The sequence below is a fragment of the Mustela putorius genome, unplaced genomic scaffold (assembly GCF_011764305.1).
Source record: "Mustela putorius furo isolate JIRA1106 unplaced genomic scaffold, ASM1176430v1.1 tig00003834_pilon_pilon_pilon, whole genome shotgun sequence".
Taxonomy (NCBI): domain Eukaryota; kingdom Metazoa; phylum Chordata; class Mammalia; order Carnivora; family Mustelidae; genus Mustela; species Mustela putorius.
This window is the reverse complement of record NW_025421987.1, coordinates 84,102,493-84,128,250: the sequence shown is the minus strand read 5'-3', so window position 1 is coordinate 84,128,250 and position 25,758 is coordinate 84,102,493. Positions and strand designations below refer to the sequence as shown.

The 25,758-nt window shown below is 38.6% G+C and overlaps 1 protein-coding gene across 6 annotated transcripts in view; it reads left to right on the top strand.

Moving 5' to 3' along the window:
- The first annotated feature begins 1,437 nt into the window (after positions 1–1,437).
- The window catches only part of DCUN1D1 (defective in cullin neddylation 1 domain containing 1), a 36,806-nt gene continuing 12,485 nt past the window's right edge, over positions 1,438–25,758 (top strand). Inside the window, exons 1-4 of one of the 6 annotated variants that reach the window (XM_004745080.3) lie at positions 1,438–1,538; positions 17,825–18,041; positions 19,791–19,959; positions 22,635–22,765. In XM_004745080.3, the coding sequence (XP_004745137.1) occupies positions 1,527–1,538; positions 17,825–18,041; positions 19,791–19,959; positions 22,635–22,765 (529 nt within the window). In that variant the 5' untranslated portion in view covers positions 1,438–1,526. Of the gene's footprint in view, positions 1,556–5,671; positions 5,692–5,768; positions 6,034–6,428; positions 6,451–7,318; positions 7,341–17,824; positions 18,042–19,790; positions 19,960–22,634; positions 22,766–25,758 lie in introns of those variants that run through there. The other 5 variants (XM_004745081.3, XM_004745082.3, XM_045088662.1 and 2 more) reach the window with 5 other exon arrangements.

Sequence of the window (25,758 nt, the reverse complement as noted above, 5' to 3'; positions counted from 1 at the left end):
CTGGGCCACTAAACCCTCATCCCCCGTACCCCTCTTTTAGGTCAGGCTGTCAACAAAATCGGGGGACCGCTTCAAATTTTCTAAAATTCATTGTTTTGTTTTGTTTCGAAGTGGTGATATGCAACCACAATATTTTCCTTCCAGTTGTCTGAGGGTGGCCACGTCACACATTTTGTCTCTGAAGTTCTCGGCCCAATGGTTTCCTCTCCTGAATGTCCTGAAGGGTCCTCTCAACATATGAACCCATTTGGGTTTCACTTGCAGATTCCTTCACTGACTGCTTCTTTCTGTAGATTTGCTTTCAAAATGATAACCTTATATTAGGAGCTTCTTTGTGATTTTTATCATTTTTTTCTCTTTCTTAGGGCTGTAAGCTAATCTGACCCCAATTTTTTTTTTCTAGTTGAAACACCTTAGCTTCCCCAATTCTAAATAGTTTTGTCCTACTCTTGGTTATATATAGATATAACCAATTTATTTGGTTTTCATTTATTTCCTGGAAGTAAGAGTACTTATTTCTCCCACTGGTTATCTATTTCCAGGTAAGACACTGTCTGGACCTGTGCTGGCCAATGTAGTAGCCATTACCATGTGTGGCAACAGAACACTTGAAATGTGACTAGTCCAAATTAAGATGTACTTTAAGTATAAAATACAGATCAGATTTTCAAGACCTGCTCTGAAAGAAAGAATGTAAACTATCTCAGTAATATCTTAGGTTGAGTACATGTTGATATTTTGGATCTCTTAGGTTAAATATTAAAAATGAAACAGGGTAAGCCTGTTTCTTCCCAGTCTTCTAAATGTCAGTATTAGAAAATGTAAAATTTCCTATGTGCCTCACATTCATAGCATGTATTATATTTGCCATACAGTGCTAGTCTAGGTACTTCATATACTTAGAAATGAATGGATGAACGAATGAATGAGATAAGCTCTACTTTCCTGATCTCTGAGGACAGCTCCTAATTGTCTACCAGGAAAGAATCAAACAAACTCCGGGTTTGATTGGACCTTACCACAATTCAACCCAATCTTCTCATTTTGTAATTGAGAATACCCAGTCCCAGAGAAATTTGCATGCCTTCTGTACTATGCGCTGAATAAAGACAGGAAGGGAAGTTGTTGTTGATTTAATACTGGCATTTTCTCTGTCATCATCAGTGGCAAATGCCTTAGTGAAGATACCCAAAGCATCCAGGGACAAACACTCTGGATTCTGGAGGGCTATCAACTGTACTACCTGTAGAACTATTTCAGCTTTCACAATTTCAATGAATTTACTCTCTGCAGCTGACCAGGGCTGTCTAAAACAGACACATAGCCTGAGCTGAAGTCTCATGTGGGAGGGGTCAAGCGGGACTGGGCGGGGAGGTCCAGGATTGACACCTGGGGATAGTGGGACATTGTGACATCATCAGTGATGGTCTCAGATGGTTTCCCATTGCTGGGCCTCCAGTCTCAGCTGACCCTGCAAGGCCATTCCTCTACCATGAGTGTGGAGCAGCTAAAATCAACAGATCCACATGTACCTTGAGGTGACAGACTGGTTCTGGTGAATACTCCCTTTTCCTGTTTAGAGGAGACCCTTCTCTTTGCTCTTTTGTGTGAAGAGGACAATGGTGCTCATTCTTCTAAGGATTCCTTAAGGTTTATCCTTTTGTCCCAATTAAGGATTCCTATTCAAATAGTTCAGAATGCAGGGGGAAAGAGTCCCAGGCAGTCATTCATTTCTTCAGGTCACACTATTCATTCTTACTAGGGAAAGGAGAGCCAAAAGGCTTCAATTTCTTCCCCTACTCTGGTGAGTTAGGCATTAATTTGGGGCTCTGGCTCTCACATTAGATTCCTTGCAACTGCACTAAGGCCTGTCCCTGCCCCTGTGGCCTTGTCCTGTCTGCTTCACCCTTTAAAATATTATCATTCTGGATCAATAAGACTGAAATGCCACGTTTTACTCAAACTAAAATAGGTTGCATTGGTCAGTCTCATTTACTCCTATGTATTTATAACTAGGCGGGCTTGAATTCAATAAGCACATTTATGTAAATGTTGGGCAAAATCAAGTCCACCCAAGTGAAGTGTGGGAGGGTGGTGGCTGTGGATCCCAGACTAGTGCCTTTGAACTGTAACTATGTATACATGGTTCCCCTGCAGGCTTAATTTTAGCTAGATGAACTACCCGAAATGTTAGCAATCTGTCTCTTCAGATTACTTTTGCTCTTTCCCTTTGCTACAAGACAGATTTTAAAAGTATGGAATCCTTGGTTTCTTTAAACAGAACTGTAACAATTTTATCAGAGATTATATTTATCTTGACATGAATTTTTAAGCATCCAAGGCAATATGCATTTTCAAATAGTTGCATGTTTTACCTTGAAAAGTTACACTATCTATAAATACTCTATATTAATGTGTCCATGTAGCTATAATGCACAGTGAATATATATATGTATACATGTACTTTCTCTGTGTGTATATACACACACATATATTATATATAGAGATGTGTGTGTCTATAGATACAGAAGGAATGAGAATAGTGGATTTCAGCTGGATGGTTCCACCTTATTTCTTATTTTGTGTTGAGATTGTCACTTAGGAAATAATCTTTGAAAATTCTGCTCTTAAAAAAACCCCTCAAAGTCTTAACTTAAATATCTGAAACCTCATGACAAAAAAGTATCGTGAACATGTTAAGGAATATTCCTCAGTTGATCACATATTGTAATCTGTGCTTTATCTTCGGGACTTTTCCATTTCAAAAATAATCGGGACAATTTTAACAAATATGTTTCTCTCAATAACGATGACTGAGTGATAATTCTCCATTTCACATTCAGTTCTGTAGCTTGTAAGCGCTGTAATGGGTACAGTTGCTACTACATTTACCATCTGACCATATGGTGTAACATACATCTGCCAAAGAGGACAGACATTCCTTTACAATAACAAACATAGGCATAGTCTTAAGGCAAATCGGCAGACATCAGATATCTCCCATCTATTATCATGCAGCACATTCTATGTCATATATGTCAGATACTTGCTTTGACACTGAAAACTCCAAGATGTGTGCAGCAAGGTCTCTGACCTGGAGGAGTACACAGTCTGGCAGGGGACGTGGTCATGCAGGCAGATGATTATCCTGTGATGTCACGATGTCCTGAGTGTAATAGAAGCATATACGAGGTATCACAAGTGCAGAAAGAAAAACAATGCCTAACTGCTGGAATCCAGGAATGAATGAGGTCAGGAGATAACCGCAGAGAAGATGGTCTTTGAATTGAGTATGAGGTCTTGGTTGGAAATACAGTGCGGTGGTTAAAAGAATCGTCTGCAGCCAGACTACATGGGTTTAAAAATCCCAGCTCTACGGCTTAGCAGCCAAGGAAACTTAGGCATGTTACTTAACCTTTCTGTGCTTCTGTTTCTTCCTCTGTAGAATGGGCATAATCACTGGGCACAGTTCATAGGGCTGAAGTGAGGATTTTGTAAGTTAGTGTGTGCCATGGGCTCAGAACAGTGCATGGCACATGGAAAGCTCTCAAACAGTATCAGCTTCAATACAGGGATAGCAGGAGGAAAGAAAGCAAGGAGACGTAACTGAGTACTGCAGGCTTGGCTTATCAAAACTGAAATTTGAGGTGTATTTGTGTGGAAGGTGGGGGGAAATGACAAGGTTGGTGGACAGATTATGGCGAGAGAACCTCATATGCCACACCCATGAGACTCGTGTTTATGGGGCCTGTAGAGAATTTTAAGGAACAAATTTGGGTTTGTATTATAGAAAGATACGTCTGGAGCAATGGGGAATGAGTAAAGGCCAGATTAGTTAGGAGGTGACTGATGAGAAGAGATATGATCAAGGCTCTGCTGGGGGATGGAGGGTAGGGTGGAGAGTCAAAGTTAAAACTGATAAGACCTGGTGACGATTAGATTAAGGGGTTGAGGTAGAAGGAATTGTGCATGACTCTTGGACTTCTAGTTTGGGTGATGTGGTAAAAAGGCTGGAGGAAAAGCAGGCTTGGGATAAGGTTTGGGATTTGTCAAAATTGATGGGCCTGTGATGGTGATGGGACCAAATTAGTGTTTAGGCCTGCCACTTAGGAGCTGGAAGTCAAGATTCAGTACTCCTCAAGATCAAGGTAGCAGCTGACATTGTGGAAATGTGAGTGTAACACGGTGCACGCTGTATACAGGAGGAGATTCACTGATGGTTCAGGACCATTTCAGAGCCAAAGAAAGCCGAGCCAGCAAAGGAGAGTATTCATAGAAGAAGGAGGAAAATGTAGAAGAAAGTGGAATCATGGAAAATGATGGAGAGGAAATTCAAGGAGGAAGTGTTCAGATGCAGGAGAGAGGTCAAGTAGAATGAGAACTGAGAAATGTACTTTGGATCTGGCAATTAGAAAAAGAGTTTAAGAAAACCTGTGAGTTACTACCTTGGTTAAATATAACACTGTGGAGAAAGAGATACAGTGAATCCTTTTCATTAAGACCCTAGATGTTAGTTCATATTTCAGGTCAACTCTGGGGGAATTCCTGGAGAACCTCCAGGGATGTGGGCCAGCTTCAGGCTGGCTACACAAAGCAGATCTGTCCTGCCCTCAAGGAGCTGTTTACCCAAAACCTAGCAAGGGGCTGTGGTGGCCAAAGATCTGTCTTAGTAGAGGTCTGGAAACTCCTGATATATGGCTGGCTCCAGGAAGTGTTAAGGGGCCCTGGGGAGTTGCCAAAGAAGTTCTGTGGCTTTGATAAAAACTTCAAAGCCCTGAAGTTACAGGGTTGATCTGGTAGCTTATGCCCATGTTGGAGGGTAAAAGGTGTTGGTGAGGATAGTGGTTAAGAGGTTGATTAAAGTTGGTTCTGTTCTGGAACACATCCAAACTCTTGGCTCAGTCTTACATGTGATTTTTCTGATTAGGTTTGCTTCATTATCTGTTTTCTTATTTCCTTCCTGTAGGTAAGTGTCTCATCTGTCCAACTGGTTAGTCAATTTCTTAAGGATAAGGACCATACTCCAAACTGTTTTGAACTCCCTGTAAGCACATTCCTGTCCAACTGAACCCTAGCTCAGAATCCTGGTATCCTCAGCCTCACTGGACTTAGAACCAAGAATAGATCAAGCCTGTAGGGTGCACCTGGCGTGACGTCAACCATCAGCCAAAAAAAAAAAAAAAAAATTCCACAGTACTTCCCAAAACTTATCCTAGTAAGGTTGACCTAAGGATATTTAGAGCAAATAGTAGGTGTTGATACTGCAATTTTTGGATGCGCTGGGCCTTGACCCCTCAGGACTCCTGGCCAAGAACTCCAAGGCCACCACACTGGTCTCCCAGTGGACATTTAGGTCTGGGAAGAAACTGTGCCAGGCTGAAGGACATTATGGATCCCACGTGGCTAGACTAAGGTCTCCTCTGGTATGTCCACACAGGGGACCTGATGCAGTCCAGATATTGCACCCGGGGGGCCAAGATGGAAACACAGGGTGGAAGTGTTTTCACTTTTCTTTTCTTTTTTTTTTTATTGATGGGGAGGGGTGGCTTGGGATGGATCTAGCGCCTCGGTCCTATCCCTTCCAATCTCCCTCGGCTGCTCAGGTTATTGGCCACCACTCGTCCCCTCCTCGAAACGGTCTAGACACAGCCGGCACCGTCCTCCGGCGGAAGGAGCGCGTAGGAAGCGGAGGTGGGTGTCCCCCGGCCCCCACCCCGCCGGAGACCGACCGGCGCGACGGGAGGATGTCAGCGCGTGGAGGGGCGTGCGTCGCCCCCCTTCCTCCCCCGCCCGCGCCCCCCGCCCTGGGGGACCCCGCGCCCAGGGGAAGCCCCACGCGGGGTGCCGGCCGCCCGCCCCAGTCCCTCCGCCTCCCCGAGGCCCGGGGCTGCCTCCTCGGGCCGCGCTGGGGCCGCCCCGCACTGCGCATGAGCGGGAGCCCGGCAAGCCCGTGAGAGGAGCCGCCGCCGCCGCCGCCGTCCATTCGCTGCGGAGCCGGAGGAGGAGGGGAGAGGCCTGGAGGACACCAACATGGTGAGGCACTGCGGCCGCCCGGCCGCCCGCCCCGCCGGCTGGGGGCCGGCGCAGCTGCGCACCCCCGCCCCGCCGCCCTCCGCCCCGTGGCGACCCCGCCGCCCCGAGCCTCGGCCCGCGGCCTCCGTCCGCTCCTCGGCGGGGCTCTCCTTCCCTCCTCTCCCTTCCTCCTTCGCCCCTTCCCGCCCGGGCGCCGCCGCTACGCGAGAGCCGAGGAGGCGGAGCGGAGCTGGGCCTAGTCGGGAGCCCCGGGGAGTTTGGGGCGCGGGGCGCGGCCCTCGGTGCCCCTCGCCCAACCCGGCGCGAGGGGAGGAGGCGTTGGGGCTGGGGGAGGGGATGGGGCAACGGCCCTGCCCCTGCCGGGCCCCCTCGCCGGCTCCATTGTGTCTGGCCCGGGACCGGGGTCCGGGGTTCCGGGTGAGGAGCCTCCCCCCGCCCCGGAGCCGGGGCTTCCCCCTCCGCCCCGCCGGCGAGAAGGAAAGACTTTCCCGGTGCTCCTCTCCCTCCTCCGCTCCGGTTCCAACACCCCTCAAGTCTCCAGGCTGTTTCGCTTGGGGTGGGGTATTAGCCCTTTTCCTTTCTCCATCACCTCTTGATGCGTCCCATGCTTTTGGAAAATGAGAGTTTAACTGGCCAGTTGGTGGAGGTTATAGTCGCCTCTCCGCTCAGAACATGGGAAACCGCTGAGCTTGGGGGACTTGGCCGGGGCGGGGGGGGGGGGGCAGGGAGTACGGAAGTGCAACCTGTTCTCATTTTATAAAATTAGGAGAAACAGACTTGCTACCTTTTGAGCACATGTTTAATTTGCTTGGGATGGGAGGAGTAATTGCTTTATTATGCCAGTTAAAGACCATTTGTGATTTTTAAAAAACAGTTTGTCAAGTTATTCGCCTCTTCTTTTTCTTTGGGGGACCCCTCCCCCCCCAACAACAGTCTTCTTAGGAGCTTGAAAAAGTAGTAATCAAGTTATCTGTTTACATTTTGGTAATCTTGTACCTGACTCTCTTGGGTTCTCTTTTTTCCAGAAGTGATGTTTGCATTATAGTTTGAGCATGAGTTGAATTCCATGCAGGTTACTGTATGAATAGACAGTAAAAATGATATTGTTGTCCTTTTGCTCATGGGGAACATAAAGACCTCTTTGAGGACGGTATATGTGTGTGTCTGTGTTAAGGGATTGTCCCAGTATCTTTGTTTTTAGTTGGGCTTATTTCTGCTGAATAACACTTATCTAGCTCCAGCCTCTAACTTGGCAGAATTTCGGTGTCACTTATGGATATGTGGTTTGGTTTGTCATACATTCCATGGTAAGTTTCGTGAAAATTTAACATTTGTATTTGTAAGAAAACCTGCCATAAAGTACAGGTTAATCTTTGGATTGACATTGCTGTGTTCAAAGATCTACGAGGGCATCTAAACATTTTCTAAATTTTAAAGTATTTTGAGGGTCATAGACATTACTCCTGGAGTTTTTTTAGGCTCTTGGCATGTAGATAAGTAGGAAGTTTGAAGTAATGAAATATAATTCCCTGGTAAACACTCTGTGAGAGCACTGTAATGTGCTCTGTTTATAATAGTCTGTAAATCAGAAGCATCCTCTAACTGGCTCTTGATAATGCTCATCACCTGCTCAGGAATTCAGGATTAATGTGGTTCATGCAAGAGTTCAGCTTGGATTGGAGCTTGTAAGCTTCTGTCCTTTTGTTAATATTACATTAGCTAGTTTTGGAACTTAGCCATAACTCATCTAATGATACCCGTAGTGGCAACATATCACTAATTTAAAACACTTTCTGTGGCTGAACTCAGATCATGTCACTAGAATTGTCTTGGTATGCTCTTGTTAGTTTAGAAACTCAGTCACCATGCACTCTAATAGAAGTTAGGCCATAGATTTTTCTAGTTAAGTTTCTCATCATAAATTAAAATTGTTTCTTGACAAAATTTTTGGGCTGGTATTTCTCAGTATGTGTAACTCAGCCTATTTCTAGAAGACATGTTATTGTTAATTCCAGGGTAAATGATAGGATATCTGAAATATTTTGTGTAAAAAATGTTCAGTTAGCCCTACCTGACACATACATAGACCAAAAATAATTTCAAAACTAGACAATATTCTGTTATTCCTGAAAATCTTTTAAAAAGTATTCAGCATTTCTGGGTTGTTTTCTTATTTGTAAGATGACAGGATCGAATTTGATGATTTCTAAAGTTCTATTCAGATAAAAATTTTGATTCTTAATTTCATCTAGTGTAAAAAGTGTGTGCCAGGTAACCTACTAAATTTTTATATTCATGGCATAGGATTTTTAGACCAGAAATGGTTCCAGGATCATCTGTTTTATTCCTCTTCCCTTTTACAGAAGAAGAAATTGAGGATCAAGGAGGTTTTGAGGTTCAAATTTGCAAAACTGTTGCAGAACTGAAACTTTTTCTCCTGATTTACTATTTCTGCCAATATTTGTGGTACATGTTATCTTAACTCAGATGGAATCTAGAAAAATTGTTGAAAATTGGATTTGATATTAAATTATAGTGTTCTTGTAAGAGGAAAACCCATGTGTTATTAATGAATATGTCAAATGGATGACTAATGATGTTAATTATAATGCTTTTAATGGCTTTTTAAAAAATGTGGACTTAGAAATTTAAGTTCGTACCTTCAGCAAATATAGAGTTTAAGTCCAAATGAAGGTAGTCCTGTTTAAGTTTGTCTTTTTAGAACTTATTTCACATTCTTTTGCATATCCACAAGTAAATTAAAGGAGGGCCTTAATTCATTTCAGCAATTATTTATTAAACACTTTGTGTCAAGCATTGTTCTGGGCATTGGGAATATGTGTGTGTGTATGTGTGTATTTTTTGTGTTTTACAGAAAAAATGAAAATCCCTCCTCTTGTGAGGGCTACATTTTAGTAGGGAGACACAAATAAACATAGTATATATTTTTCTTATACTATGTTAGAAGGTATTAACTGCTGTGGGAGAAAACAGTGTTAAGGAGGGGTATTGGGAAAAGGGTGGGGACACAGTGGTAGTGGGTTTGCAGAATGGTGTCTGCATCAATGATGAGGTGAATTTTGAGCAGACTAGGAGATGAAGCATTAAGCCATGCAGAAATGTAGTAAGACCAGTGTGGCTGGAGCACTGTATGGCGGCAACGGGTATTTGGGCATTAGAGCCGATGAGATCTGAGTGGTAAGGAGTAGAGATGGGTGGGTATGGGTGGGCATTGTAAGGATACTGGGTTTTTACTCCAAGAGAAATGGGAAGCCACTGAAGGATTCTGAGTGGTATGATAGATTCTTCTCTTCTCTTATAGAGTCCAGTTACAATATTATAGGCAATAATTTTTTTTTAAAGATTATTTATTTATTTGACAGAGAGAGTGCAAGTAGGCAGAGGCAGGCGGGGGTAGGTGGGGGCAAAGCAGGGTCTCTGCCGAGCAGAGAGTCCGATGCAGGGCTCTATCCCAGGACCCTGAGATCAGGACCTGAGCCGAAGGCAGAGGCTTAGCCCACTGAGCCACCTAGGTGTCCCTGTAGGCAGTAATTTTTAAAGCAGTTTTTAAAAACAACAAAACCCTTAGTATAATTTTCTTTACCTTGCAACTTCTGTGTATAGGGTTTTCAATTCTGTTTAAGATGACTCTCTAGTATTCATTAAAAACTAGTTGAACATTGAGTTTACCTAACCATGCTAATTAATAAAAACAACAAAACCTCTTCCATGTATTGCTTTTGAATATGTTCTAGTCGTTTGTACATAGTTTAGTAGCTATATGCAGAAAGTTGGGCCTCTGAAGAGAAGGAAGGACATTAACATTTATTGAGAACATACTGTCTGCTAGTCAGGCAATTTACAACTCTTATTAATCTTCAGTCTTGACATGGGTATTGCTAAGTCCTTTTAACATATCTGGGAATGGGGATTTAGCAGTTCTAAATGATTTGACCAGGGTTAAAGAGCTAGTATGTGGCAGAGCATGACTTAGAAGCCTGGTCTCTGATTAGCACACTTTATCTACGTCCCCATCTCCCCCCCCACACACCTTTTTTTTTTTTTTAAACCCAGCAAATGCTCTTTCAGTATAGGTGTGGAATTTTTTATTAGTTTCACTCTTGTTTCTTTGTTATCATATTTCCTAGTGACCTAGTTGTTTCTGTATCAAATGAAATGATCTGATGTAAACATTTAAGTAACTGAAAAACTTTAAACTCTCTCGGTACATACAGTAAAAAAGTTGAAAGTAAAATAAACTCTCCTGGTGGTGGTGGTTTGTTTTGTTTTAAGCTTAAAAAAAGCCGAGCTCATTGAGTCAAGTTGCTGTTTCCATTATGGTCTTATAGGTTGGGTCAAGCATAATGAAAATCTGTGAGAAACCTCCTTTTTGAATTTCAGCGTGTGCTGTTCAAGGTGTATGAGCTGTATGAGCCATGACATTTGATGAAGAGAAATAGTTCCAGATAGGATTCAGTTGCTTTGTGGACACAAATAAGCTCTTGAATAACCTGCTGACTAGTTTACTAGTTTACCTCGTCATTTTAGGTGTACATACCCCACCTAAGAAAAAGCAAAAACAGCAGAGAAAAATGCCACTAAAGCATTTTCATTACTGTGTTGAATCCCTTTTGTGTAATTAGTACCCAATTACGAATGGTGATTAGGCTGCTTGTTTGCATTGTAAAATTTTAAGAGAGATTTACTTTTAAAGAGTTCTTTTCTAAAGAATTCTTTTGCGTTATACCTGTGAATCCTGCAACACAACGTGGTGTTCTGCAGCAGAGATAAATTGCTGAAGTTCATGGCCCATATCTTTGTTATATTAGGATATTTTCATTTCAGTAAACTTTTAGAGTGCTTATTTATTATTCATAGGATTCTAAAATTTTTAGAATTAGGATTTGAATAGATCCAGATCTTAGAATTAGGAGATTTCAATTTTTAAGGATCATTTATATATGAAATAAGTATCACATGACTCTTGAATATTAGTCATCATTATAAGTTATTTAACTATGAAACCTCTTAAAATCTCATTTAATTCTTTTTGTTTTGTTTTCGCCTGAGTAATCTTTTTGTTAATTCTAGATTTCTTTAGAGAAGATGTTTATGGAGAGGAGAAGCAAGTTTAAATTAGCTACCTTGACTGATTGTTAGAAGTTCAAAAATTAGTTTGGGGGAGCCAGTTGAAATATGATGGCTAACAGAAGTATTTTAAGGAGGTTATTTCTGTTCTATTATAGATAATCAGGATTTAGTAAAAATAACTTTTTAATAGAACAGTCTGAAATCAAAACATTATATTCTGTTTACAGTGGAAGTTATCTTTTGGATATCTAGTAATTCTTAGGGTGAGGAGAAGAAAATCCTTTAAATTTCTGTCAACAGAATACTTTTTTTAGTATATTAAAAACACTTTTAAAAAATTTTTAAGTAGGTACCATACCCACCGTGGGGCTTGAACTCACAACCCTGAGGTCAAGAGTCTCCTGCTCTACTGATTGAGCCAACCAGGTACCCTGGGATACTTTTTTAAAACCTATGAGGAAGATCATACTGAACCAAACAAAACTGAGAAACATACAAAACCAGTTTGAATCTTACAAGTATACTTTCTGTAGTATTTTTTTTTTCAGATGAGTTGCTATTATATAAAACATCATTGACAACAATAATTGTATAATTGCACATTCAATTTAGTGTTAGTACGACACATCTTAAAGAAGAGTTGGTCATTGTAAGTACAGGAAGTTTATGGAAGAATGGTAAGAGGCACAGGCCTAACCATAAATAATTATTCTAAACTGCAGATTATAATTTAAAATAATACTGTTTTTGTTTTGCTTAATATTTGAAATTGTACATGTTTGTTTATATTTTGGGGGCAAACCTACACGTGTTAGTATTTTCTCTGGGTTTCAAGCCTTCTCATTGGAGAAGGAAATACTGACTGAGTACCCTGCAGTTTTCCATCTCTACATTTAAAGATATAGATTGTGGACAGCTCTAAAAATAGACGATGACATGACAATAAACACATATTTCTTCCTGTTGAATTACTTTTCTTAAAAAATGACCCATCTCCTTCCTCTCCCCACCTCTTCCTCCCAAAAACCCTAAAAAGGAAGTTCCATCCCTAAATTAGCCTTTTATTTAGGTTGTGAGGGAATGCTTAATGGGCAGTTATTAGTCAGAATGCAGATTGTTTACATGAGATTGGGGAAAGGTCAATTGATCACTTAACTTTTCTGTAAAAATAGGTGAAATATTGCTCACAATTCCCCTCCTCCCTCCAGTTCACACATAATTAGTCAGTGGTTGCACTTTTGCCCTTTCTGTTTTCTCTTTCACTTGATGACAATACGGAATAAATGGGAAGACTGCATGCCCTGAAGCCAGGCACCAGGGTTTCTCTCCTAGCTCTGCTACTTTTTGTTTAAGTCTATCTCTAGATAAATTGAGCTCTAAGGCTGGGTTTTCTCATTGGTAAAGTGGAATCAGTGATAACCACCTTGCATGATTGTTAATAATTAAATATCTAGTGTAGTGCTGGCACACAGTAGGAGCTCAAATGTTAGCTGCTAGTTTTCTGGTTATGATTATTCTATCATTTGCATAAATTCTTTTTCTCTGGAGTATTCTTTCCTTCATGAACTTGAAAGGAGCCCTTACTGTGTGCTAGGTACAGTTCTAAGAGTTTAACCTGAATTAATTCGTGTAACCTCATACCCTGTTTATAGATGAGGAAATTGAAGCACACAGAGATTAAGTAATTTTCCCAAAGTCACACAGCAATTAAGAGGCATAGGTGGGATTAAAATCCTGCCAGTCTGGTTTGAGAGTCTACACTAATCATATACTACCTCTCTGTACAGGTAGAAGAGAAGAGGATTTCTAACTTCTACGTAGATTCTTAGTCTGGTTTTCCTGCAGAACTTTGCCCTTAGGTGAAAATCTTCTCTAGGAATGGGTAGTCTTATTAGTTGAATTGATTTTTCTTCCCACTTTGACTTCAGATTGGTAATCTTACCAGGACTCTTATAGATGAGTGGCTTGGGATATTGGTAACGTTTGGTTATAGCTACTGAATACTATGTATCATATATGGAAAGTGTGATTTTTCTGGACTTAAACTAGCTCTTCTAAGTTTCAGGTAAAGTTAAACTGTTAATCATATGGTAAACCCAGGAGACTCAATATACAGAGCATTTAGTGAGTATTATGGGTGATTGCTACAGTATTTTGATTTTTAAAATGCCTTTTGTGAGCTAGATTCATCAAATCCTGAGAGAACTAGAATTAAGTTAGAAAATTAATTCTTTTAAAAGTGTAAAGACCTTAGTATCTCTCTCTCTCTCTCTCTCTTTTTGTATTCACACTGTATTTGAAACTTAAGGGTGAGAAAATGAAAATTCAGAATAATAGAAATTATGTATCTTTAATTTTTTGCTTTAAAAATGCAATTTTTTTGCATTTCATAATGCCCTTAAAAATTATTTCCATTTTGGAATTATTAGGACTTAGTTGACTAGGAAATAATTTTCCATGTTCATTATTTTTCTGGAGGGAAATACTTAAAAGGAATTTCTTAACATTAAGATCATTATTGTAGAGCCTAAGTCCCTGTTCTTTTTTTTTTTTTTTTTTTTTAAGATTTTGTCAGAAAACACAAACAGGGGGAGCAGCAGGCAAAGGAAGGGGGAGACACAGGCTCCCACCTGAGCAAGGAGCCAAACACAGGACTGGATCCTAGGACCCCCTGATCATGACAGGAGCCCAAGGCAGACACCCAACCAACTGAGCCACACAGGCATCCCAAGCCTTTCTAAGTCCTCATTCTTCTATCACAAAGACTTTATAGGTTCAGTGGTAAAATGTACTTGACTATATGATACTTGGCTACATCCAAAGCATTTTTTTCCCAGATAAGCTATTTTACTTTTTTATAATTTTTAAAAAGAAAGTGAGAAAGGACTGGTGGGGGGAGGGGCAGAGGGAGAAGCAGACTCCCCACTGAGCAGGGAGGGAGATGCTGGGCTCTGATGCTGGGAGCCAATCCCAGGACCCTTATCATGATTTGAGCCAAAGGCCGAGGCTTAACTGACTACGCCACCCAGGAGCCCCTTAAACTATTATTTTAAATGTGATTCATTAATTTCTTGAGTGAAAAAAAAGTTGCAGACATGTTAGACTTAAGTATTGAACAATACATGTTAACTGTATTTTTTATTTTGGAAAGATGAACAAATAAGTGTTTTTTACTGTCCAAAATTATAATAGAATCTCTAACTTTGGTGACCGCCTACAATTTTAATTAACTTTATGTTATGAAAGCTAACACTTCTCTCCTTTTTTCCCTTCCTCTCACTCTCCTATTCTTCCTCTCTCCCCTTACCTCTTGTTCCCCCCGCTTTTTTTGCTAGAATTAAAAATAACCAGAATATATTCTGTATTTTATACATTTTGCATATTTCAATACTGAATTTCCTTGAAAATTTGATAGCATATTTGAGTACTGAAGAATGTATTATTTAATGATTGATTTAATGATTGATTTAAATAAGATTAAAAGGAACAAACTAGGGGCGCATGGGTGGCTCAGTGGGTTAAAGCCTCTGCCTTCCGCTCAGGTCATGATCCCAGGGTCCTGGGATGGAGCCCCGCATCAGGCTCTCTGCTCAGCGGGCAGCCTGCTTCCTCCTCTCTCTCTCTTTCTGCCTGCCTCTCTGCCTACCTCTGATCTCTATCTGTCAAATAAATAAATAAAATCTTTAAAAAAAAAAAAAAGGAACAAACTAAAACAAAGTACATGACATATACATATTTGAGTGCTGAATCATTGTAGTTACATGTTTTGCTCTCAGGAAGATCCCCACTGCGTTTGTAGTAGAAATAGAGAAAATCCATCTGTTTTTGTCTTGTACTTTAGTTTTCTATCCACCCTCTCATCCCCCCTGTAAATAATTTTTTGCTGGCTAGATACCGTTTTTCTCTTCCTTAAGTTGATAGAAATTTAAACCTTTAATGCCATGCTCTTAAAATCAGAAAACCTTGCCTGATGTCACCATGTAGCTTGGGAAAAGAGGGTGGGAGTGTTAGAGGTCTCCTAGAGAACTTGGGGAAGGGGCAAACTATATGTAGTACATTCCAGCTTTATTCTAGGACAGACTCTGAGACTATAGAATTGAGTATATCCTCCCTAGTAGGGGAGCACATGGCTAAGATTGATTCTAGGGACAGAGAGCTGACAGAAAAATGGTAAGAGTGCACTATAAGTACAAAAAGGGGAGGGCACTTACCAGACTTCGCAAGAATGGGATTGCTTATTACTTCTTGGCCTAGCAGAAACCCATCCTATCAGTTCTGTGCCAGGTTTCACTCATTAACCTTTATGGTGTTGGAAGTAGGTAGCTGCAGCCCTTTCCTCAAAATATATTGATATTGCCCTATATATTGGAAACTTTAACCAGTTAAAACAGTTTAATTTATATATACAAAGACATTATTTATTACATATACCTTTTTTCAAATAAGATAAATTATTCATTTGTATAATTTTGTTACTAATTTGTGTGGGTAGGATGATTTTTTATCTTTGTTCCCCAGTTTTCTTATATCTGGCACTGTGACAAGAAGTCATTATAGACTGAACCGTTCTTTTGGCTTGCATAAGTGACTTAAGCTATATTTTTCCTTCCTCTTTTCAGCAAAAATGTTTCAAGTTTCAGGGAACAGAGCACTGGATTTAATATTAAATGATGAAATTCCAAATAATGCTGATTGTTTTTCTGTCTCCAGCTTTAGGGGAATGGGAAGAAGTTAATACAAAGAAGTTAATTCAGACTTAATTAAAAAGTAATTTCCAGGATGTAGCCTGTAGTTTGTATACTTCAGATTAATCTTCCAACACTTTTACAACCTTATACAGTGGTCACTGGTGATCATAGTGACCATCAGATACTTCTCTATTCTTTAAAGAAAAATTAAAATGTATATCAGTGTACTCACTCTCTCGAGGGAAAAAGGTATACTAATTTTAAAAATATTTCATAATACAAGTTGAAATCAAAGTGGCTTCCTTTCAGTTAAACAGTATATTAAAATAAGGTGGGTATCTGTGTTGGCATTTGATTTCATTGTGATTCATATGAGAAGATACTTTTCAAAGGGGAAGAATCCTAGACAGCTGAGAGATGTGTTGTGTAATGTGGTATGAGTTATCTGGTTTCCAGAGGTGATAGAGTTATTAGTGAGGTAGCACAAGGTTTGTGAATTTGTAGTTTCTTTATTTTAATGGAGAACAGAGGTTGAGATTTTAATCTGTAATCCTAAACAATAACATATTTACAGAGAGAGGAGTGTGGCTGACCAATCAGACTCTAGAGCATAAACATTTTTCATATTGTAAGAGATAGGGTTAGTTTTCATATTTCATTTTGCATGTTCTTATTTTTATTCTGCAGTAAGGTGGAAATATTTATATTTTTGGTAGTCTTTTTCTTGAAAATCTCAAAAGGCTTATAACTGTGTACAGTACGTAGTGTGGTTTGTGGAAAGATTACGAAGACTCAGATTAATGAGATCTTTCTCTTCCTGTACCATTTCTACTAATAATAACCTGGGTGATTTTTTAACAAATTCCTTAACTTTCTGGGTCTCTTCTCATTTGTACAATCAGGATTGAGGTTTGTGATCTGTCAGTTTGGGCTAGATCAAAGAGGCTGGGATTCTCAGATGTGTTGCTTAATCCATGGAACTCTGTCTATTAATGTGTGCCTTACTCGTGCTTTTTTCCCCCTTGAAGTAGTAGCTCAGCAAGAACTCATGTACTTTGCTGAGAGATGGTGATAGGACTTGGTAGGGGGAAGAATAATAATGGGGAGGTTAAAATTGCACAGGAGATCACTTTGGGTAGAAGGAGAGGGAGAAACATGGTCCTTGATACTGGGAGAGTAAAGGGCCTATTTGCCCATCTTAATTTTGCACAGAGTTCAGGTCAGATGAGAAAGGAATCTGTGTCAGCATAAGGCAAATAAGGAGAGGTTATTACAGCAGAGAGCCTGTTTGGGGAGAGCCTCTGCTAGGCTTGGGCCAAGGGAAAGAGGTGATTCTTTCAGGGGAAAGAAAAAGTCTATTAAAATTACCTTTGTTGGAAGGATCCAGGGTATTTGTTCATATTGCACTGCTTTCTATTTGAATGCAAATATGGGGAAATTCTTCTGATAATTATCTTGGTTTCTGAACACCATCAGGAGAAATGTAGGGTACTCATATTTCTTTTTCACATTTGGTAAAAATAGCAAGAAAACAAGGGGTGGGGTTGGGAGAATTGTACCTTATATCCTTTATAAAAGGTTTTAAGACTGCAAGTAACACCTGTTAATTTCATTGTTCTCTGGAGTCATTGACTCTGGCTGGTTAGATAATGTCACTTCTTCACCACCACCCCTTATGCATCCCTTTAGAGCTTTGTGGTTGGTCAAGGTCTTGAGAAGAGCTGTATTTCCCTTTCTAGAACCTTTATATATGCGCTCAGGATCCACTTTTAAGAGAAGGGCAGGGTGGTTGAATTTCCTTTGCCTTTTAATTTCTTCTGTAAAATAATACCAAACTTTGTGCTTTACATTAAAAAAATTGTCTATCTGGTTAATAGATCAAAAATAAGGCTTGACTTGAAATATTTTAATATTTTACGAGGAAAAAGTATTGCTAAGAGTGATTAGTTAGCCATGTAGATATAGTCACCTGATTTTATGTAGAGTTTCAATTTATTTTTTGGTTTCAATAGAACAAGTTGAAATCATCGCAGAAGGATAAAGTTCGTCAGTTTATGATCTTCACACAATCTAGTGAAAAAACAGCAGTAAGTTGTTTGTCTCAAAATGACTGGAAGTTAGATGTTGCAACAGACAATTTTTTCCAAAATCCTGAGCTTTATATACGAGAGAGTGTAAAAGGATCATTGGACAGGAAGAAGTTAGAACAACTATACAATAGATACAAAGGTGAGTGCTTGTGACTTTAAATATTTTGAACCAGGTTTTCCAGTTACATGCTTATGAGAAATCAGGCATACATAGAACATAAATTGGGTGAATGTGTCCAAAAGAGCTCTGTAGATCTTAGAATTACTTCAGGAGATCTGAGAAAAATTCTTTCCCTCTTTTCACTAAAATTTCTTCTTAGCCTCTTTATTTCTTCCTCCATTATCCTCCCCACCCTCTTTTTTCCCCCCAAGATCCAGTTTTAGAATAGTCACTGGGGGCCTGGATTTTCCCCCTCATTTTCATAAAATTCTGCTGAACCAATTTTAAGAAATAATTTTAACAACCTTTAAAGAACTATGAAATAATACTTTAGAAAAGTTAAACAACGTATAACAGATGAATAAAGAAGAAGTAGATCGCTTCTCCCTCTTTATTCTCCTGAGTGAACCAATATTTGATAGCCTAGTCTGGATCCTTCCATATCTTTTATGTTTATGCAGAAGTATACATACTTTCTTTCAAAAATTTTCCTAAAGTGGGATTACATTTTATGCTTAACTTATGCCCAGAAGCCGAAAGATACACACGTTTTTTATTTTTAGAGATACTAGCAAATCACCTGCAACAGTGCATTGTATGAGTGGCTCTTTCTTCTTGTATTTGTCATTACTTTAAATTTTTGCCATCTGATCAGTAAATATATAGATAGTTGGGGTTTTTCTTTAATTTGAACAGCAGATGTTTATATTGTTGAGATTGGGATTGAATTGCAGAGTTTATAGTTTTTCTGATATTAAGAAGTGATTGCCATTATAAAATGAACTTTGCTGTAAGAAAACAAATTCTATACATATGTTCAGAAAAAAATCCTTTATTTGGTATAGGAATGTCTGATTTTCTGAGTGTGTATGAGTATGGGACATTTTTCACACGAATTAATAAAACTTAAAAATCAAGTGCCCACCTCCCCACCCCCTCAAATCTTCCTGTTCATCTCAAGAATGCCATTTCGGGGACAAAATGGCTTTAAATATTATAGTGGGAACTGGGTATTTACCCTAAAGATACAAATGTAGTGATCCGAAGGGGCACGTGCACCCAAATGTTTATATAGCATGTTCACCGTAGCCAAACTATGGAAAGAACCTAGATGTCCATCAACAGATGAATGGATAAAGAAGATGTGGTATATATACATACAATGGAATACTATGAGGTCATCAAAAGAAATGAAACCTTGCCATTTGCAACGATGTGGATGGAACTAGAGGGTATTGTGCTGAGCGAAATAAGTCAATCAGAGAAAGACAATTATCGTAAGACTCTCTGATATGAGGAATTTGAGAGGCAGGGCGGGGTTTGTGGGGGTAGGGAAGGAAAAATTAAACAAGAAGAGATGTGGCGGGAGACAAAACATAAGAGACTCCTAATCTCACAAAACAAACAGGGTTGCTGGAGTGGAGGGATAGGGAGAGGATGGTCGGGTTATGGACATTGGGGATGGTATGTGCTTTCGTAAGTGCTGTGAAATGTGTAAACCTGATGATTCACAGACCTATACCCCTGGGGCAAATAATACATTATATGTTAGTAAGAATAATTTTTAAAAAATATCATAGTGGGAAAATATGTTAGAGTATTACCATTTCATATCTCTGATCCATTATGAACATTTTAAAAATGGAATATAGAGCATTACTCTGTCAGTTTTAAGCATAGCATAATAAAGTATGGCACTAATTTAATATTGCACTGTTATTTTTAAAGATCCTCAAGATGAAAATAAAATTGGAATAGATGGTATTCAGCAGTTCTGTGATGACCTGGCACTCGATCCCGCCAGCATCAGTGTGTTGATCATTGCATGGAAGTTCAGAGCAGCAACACAGTGTGAGTTCTCCAAACAAGAGTTCATGGACGGAATGACAGAGTTAGGGTGAGTCTATAATCATCACAGGAAATTATAGGTACATTACTATGAGAATTAACTGTGGAAATGAATTGTGTTATGAATTTGTAAATATCAGTTTTTAAATTTACCAACCTACAAACATTGGTGTAAAGAGAAATGGGGTAGTTTGCTAGCTTCTTCCCATGTTGTATACTTTCCTGGGTTTGTCAAGGTTTCTGTGTAGTTTAGCCTATTCCATTTGCCTTATGCTTTTATCCTTTGTTTCTAAGGAAGGTTCATTATATTAAAATAAATTACTATGCTTTAATATTTAACATGGATAAGTGAAATGAGCAAGCTGTAGTTTATTTCTCATTGTGAGGTTGTGAACTCTGAATTTGTAAACAAACTCCTAGAATGTAAAATCTTAGAAGTTACTAATTGCTTTTTGTTCCACTTATACCTTGAACAGCTGATTAGCTAAATGTCTTGGGATAAATAAATTAAAAAGTCATGGGTAGAGATTTTACCTATGGTATCTAATTGTCCATAGTAAATGAGAATATGAAAAAGTATTCAGTATATGGAGCCGTAATGGGTTGCTGCCCTCTTCTATGTTCAGTAGATGACTAGTAATAATAGCTGCTAACATTTGTTGAACATTCATTTTTATTTCAGAAACTATGCTAAGTAAATAAGTATTTCACTTACACAACAACTTTGTGAGAGAAGTAATGTTTACCCATTTTAGAGAAGAGGAAGAGAAATTATGGAATTAGGTAGGATGAGAGCCAGAATTTGAACCCAGGCATTCTGATTCTCGAGCCTAGGAACATTATAATCAGCCAGGGTCCAGAAGAGACACCAAAACCATGTCAGTACTTTGAACAGGGAAAATTTAAAAAGTACTGTGTAAAAGAGGTAAAAGAAAATTCTAAGGTATAACAAAAGTGGCAGATGAGGAAGCCACCATCACCCTTAACTGCGGTGGGAAGTGAGCAAAGAAGGAACCTAGATAGAAAGAAATCCCTGCAAGGCTGAGATTGAGAAGTTCCAAGGAGAGGGTGTGGCCGCTGCAGGAACACCAGGCCTGTGGTGCTTGCTTTGCCTGCCACTCTAGTTGAGAAAAACTGGCTGCAGTCCACTTGTGGCTGGGCCATGTGAGTTGCCACCATTGCTGAATACTGCTGGGAGCTCCCGGCACACAGAAACCTTTGCTCTCTGCAGAAAACAAGACTAGGAGAGAAAAAGTTCCTTCTTCCTCTTCCAGCCACTCGTTGCCCTCTATTGGTAGAACCTAACAGTGAGCTAACTGGTCAGAGAACAAAGCCTGACAATTGGTAGTTGACCGCAAATAGTCACAAAGTAGGGCAAAGAACGGTAGGCTTAAAATTGAGGAGCAATAAATTAATAACTGGTCTAAACACTGTTCTGCCTCCCGCATCTGACCTATCCTGAACTTGTTAGAATTTTCTGTACTAGGACAGTTTCCATTAGAACTCACTTATTTTTCATTTGAAATTGAATTCATATAAAATGTGATGAACTTTCAAATCAAAATTTTAATCTACAGACTAATGAGCTAGAAGGTGTTATGAAGAACACAGAAGAGAAATAAAAGCAGAAATGATTAGAAGGAAAAATGCAATGATGGTTTGTAGAATCTATAAACAGAATTTCTGGGGCACCTGGGTGGCTCATTCCTTAAGTGGCTGTTTTCATCTTGGATTATCCCAGGGTTGTGGGCTTGAGCCCCACATTGGGCTTCCTGCTTGGCGGGAAGCCTGCTTCTCCCTTTCCCACTCCCCCTGCCTGTGTGCCTGCTTGCTCTCTTGCGTGCGGGCGCTCTCTCTCTCTGTCAAATAAATAAATAAATAAATAGATTTAAAAAAAAGATTTTTATTTATTTATTTGACAGATAGAGATCACAGGTAGGCAGAGAGAGAGGCAGAGAGAGGAGGAAGCAGGCTCCCTGCTGAGCAGAGAACCCGATGTGGGGCTCCATCCCAGGACCCTGGGATCATGACCTGATCTGAAAGGCAGAGGATTTAACCCACTGAGCCACCCAGATGCCCCAATAAATAAATAAAATCTTAAAAAAAGAAAAAAAAAAGGATTTCTGCCTTCAGGCTATTATGTGGAAAGTAAGATGGGTACATAGACCCTTTCAGTTCCTTGAATTGGAGTGGAATGCTTTGCAGATGTAGAAAAAGCTTAATACTGATTTGAGATAAGCAGTTGGAGATGATGGGGGTTCATCTGGTATTTATTATTATAGTTTGTATAACAACACCTTTTCAAGGAGAATGCTTCCTCATCTAAGGAAGAGACACTGTGCTTTCATTTAGAGTGCTAGACATGTGACTTGTTACCAGGTAAGGAGTATCTACTACTGTTGAAACTGGTGATTGTTATGGTGATTACTATACATTCTATTCACTGTAGCTGACTTCTATAATTTGGGTATGCTGATAGTCCAGTGAATTACATAATTAAAAGTAATACTGCATTTCTTTTAAAAATGGTAATTCTGACACTTAATCACTCCAGACCTTTACTTCCTCCAGCCAACCCCATACTTGTTTATGTAATGTAAAAAGGTAAAATTTCAACTGATTTTTTAAAAAAGTTCTATGAAATAAATTAAAGCTACCATAGGAATATGTAAGTCCTTTATATTGAAAAGTTTATCTTTTATAAACCTTAATTTTATAATGTAGATGTGACAGCATAGAAAAGCTAAAGGCCCAGATACCCAAGATGGAACAAGAACTGAAAGAGCCAGGACGATTTAAGGATTTTTACCAGTTTACTTTTAATTTTGCAAAGAATCCAGGACAAAAAGGATTAGGTAAGAATTTTAAAAATTATATTTGGTGCTTCAAATATATTTAAATATGTTGACAGTGTCACTTTTTTTTGGTAATAGAAAGGTTTGTGTTTTGAGCATTAAGTCATCATGAAAATACCAGTTACTGAAAAACAATAAGAAACAATGAACTTTTAATTAATCAGAAAATACCATACACGATAGATAATAAGGTTACCCTGGATACCATATCTGAACCACTGATTTTTTTTTTTAAGAACTGTAATACAGAAAATAAATAGTTGTTAAAATTTCACTGGCATACATGTATACATTTACTTGTGTATATTTATGTGTATATATATTTGTGTATATGTATTGTATATATATAAAATAATATTTATTATCTAGAAGATATTATAGGCTCATAGGGCCATAAATTATTTCACTGTGAATCTGTAGAAATAGCATTGTAAGATTTCTGAGTCATAGAATGCTAAAGAAATCTATTCTTTTTGTTTATGATTTGTTTGGAAGTTGTAAGAAAGAATAAAAATGAAGATTATCAAGTATAATCCTCTGCAGAAATCCTATCTATAATCACCACTCTTAACAATTTTGATCAGTCAGTTTGTGCTGTATGTAATATCCATACACTTGCTTTGGGGATGGCTAAGGGATATGAAAGTAAAAGCTACAATGTAATTTTAACAGTTTACCTAGAAAGATTTGACGATAGCAGGTAATACACAATAATAAACGTGTGTGAGGGTTTTAGATAAAAGGAGTAATGAGTAAAATGGTTGGGAAATGCTTCCTGGGCAAGATGGGATATGAACTAAAGGATATGGTATTTAACTCTGTAAGGAAAGATAAAAGGTACTCGAGAAGATGGTTATTAATGACTATCTGAAACGTCAGAGATAAGCTTGACTTCTTTGTAGGAGAGAGAAAACATTAATGTGATTTTAGTGGGATTGCTTATTTGAAGATGAAGTTGGTGAGGCATTGTAAGACTTGACAACCACAGTCTTCTTTTAAAAACAGGGCAGAAAAAGTTTAAATTAGATTTGTGGACAGTAGGGATACACTGAAGATTTTGATGGTATCAGTATCTTCCGTTTACTGTGTGCCTGGCAATGTGCTAAGTACCTCCACTGCTTCATTTCATGTTTAACAGTTCTATGAGTTACTCATTTCTTCATTCAATAATTTGTCACCTGCCATGTGCCGTATACATAGTAATAGAGTGCTGGCCATTTTTCTATCCTGATTTTTGCAGATGAGGAAAACTTCATATGCCTACAGGAAGGTTAAATAACTTACCCAGTGATGGAAGTAAGTTTGTTTTTGATTTTGAAGATAGTAGTTAGAGAGACTAATAGGGGCCTTTTGTACTAATCCTTCTTTATATTTTAAATTAGAAGGGAAAATGCATTGAGAAAAGGATTATGTGAATAGGGATTAGACCAAGGAAGTGCTTGAAAGTCTGTGAAGAAGGGATAGGTGTACATTTGTATTGATATTTGGCGTAATGAATGACTGAATGTGATTGAATTGATTGAAGATAGACAAGATATCTGTAAAGCAAAATTACAAATAGTGAAGCCTCCTTTCTAACTGATTATTCAGTTTAGTTTGGATTTTCTTCTTGCCGTAAAATTCCTCATTTTGCAGGCAGAATAAGCTGGGATGGATGATGTGTTGGGTTAGTTTCTCTACTATTTGTGGCCATCAGTTAACTGGGCTGTTTTTTCCTGGTTTCCTCCTTACTTCCCACAAGTAAAAACTGATTAAAATTTTTGAATTTGTATGTATACACTGCAGTAACTATTTTTGTTGTGTTTAGAAATGTAGCACAATATTTTGGTAAGATTAAATAAAATGTTATGAATATAAAGTGTTGATTTAAATGGGCTGAGTCTGTTTCTTTAGTTATATGCCTTTCCTTTATTGGAGCATAAAACTAATGATATTTTGGTATTAATATATAGTTTTGATATTGAATTTTAGTTTTTATTATATGTGGTGAAAATAAAGCAAAATTAAATTTTTGGTAGATACTGGATATATTAAATTGGAATTTTGGATTATAGGAAAAACTGCAAAAAAGATGGTACAGAATTAGATTTTAAAATTTTACTATCTAATGTAGAGTACTGAACTTAAGAAAATTGTAGTATTTTTGATGGATGTAGAGTTTCTGTTTTACAGGATGAAAAAAGTTCTAGAAATTGGTTGCACAATAGTGTGAATGAACCTAATACTAAGTGAACTGTACAATTAAAAATGGTTAAGATGATACATTTTGTTATATTTAACCACAATTTTAAAATTATTAAAAAAAAAAACACCCCGTAGACTGTATAGCCCAGAGTGAGCCCTAATGTAAAATATGGACTTGAGTTAATAATAGTACATCTATATTGGCTCATCAGTTGTAAGAAATATACCACACTAAAGCAAGGTGTTAAAAATAGTGGAAACAGTGGGGGGGGGGGTGAGGTGGGGAGGTGTATGGGAACTGTCTGTACTTTCTTCTCAGTTTTTCTGTAAGACTGAAATTAAAATTTTTTTTTAATTTAAAAAGGGAAAAAACATAATAGGAAGACAAATCCTAGTTTCTCCTTTTGTTTTGCATTGGTGTTGAGTATCAGGAAATGTAATGACTTGCTTGGTTGAAGAACTTAATTAAAAAGAAAACCGTTTTCTTGACAGCCTTTCTGAAGGCTCACAGGGCTCTTAAATTACAGTATTTGGCAGAGAAGAATTAGAGGATCATAGGAGAGGAGGTGAGGCCCAAAACAAACTGGCAGAGTGACAGTGACAGCACTGTGGTTTATTTATAAATAGCTCTGCTAGTTATAATGAGAGCTGGTGTTTTCCATATTTTCCCATTTTTTATTACTTGATTTCCTTTGACACCAGGATGGGATGCTTCCACTCTCACTGTCTGCTTCAGGCATCTGGCATTTCTGATAGTCTTCTGAATCTTAAATTTGAAAGAGATTTCGTAACTTGTCTAACCTGTCCAA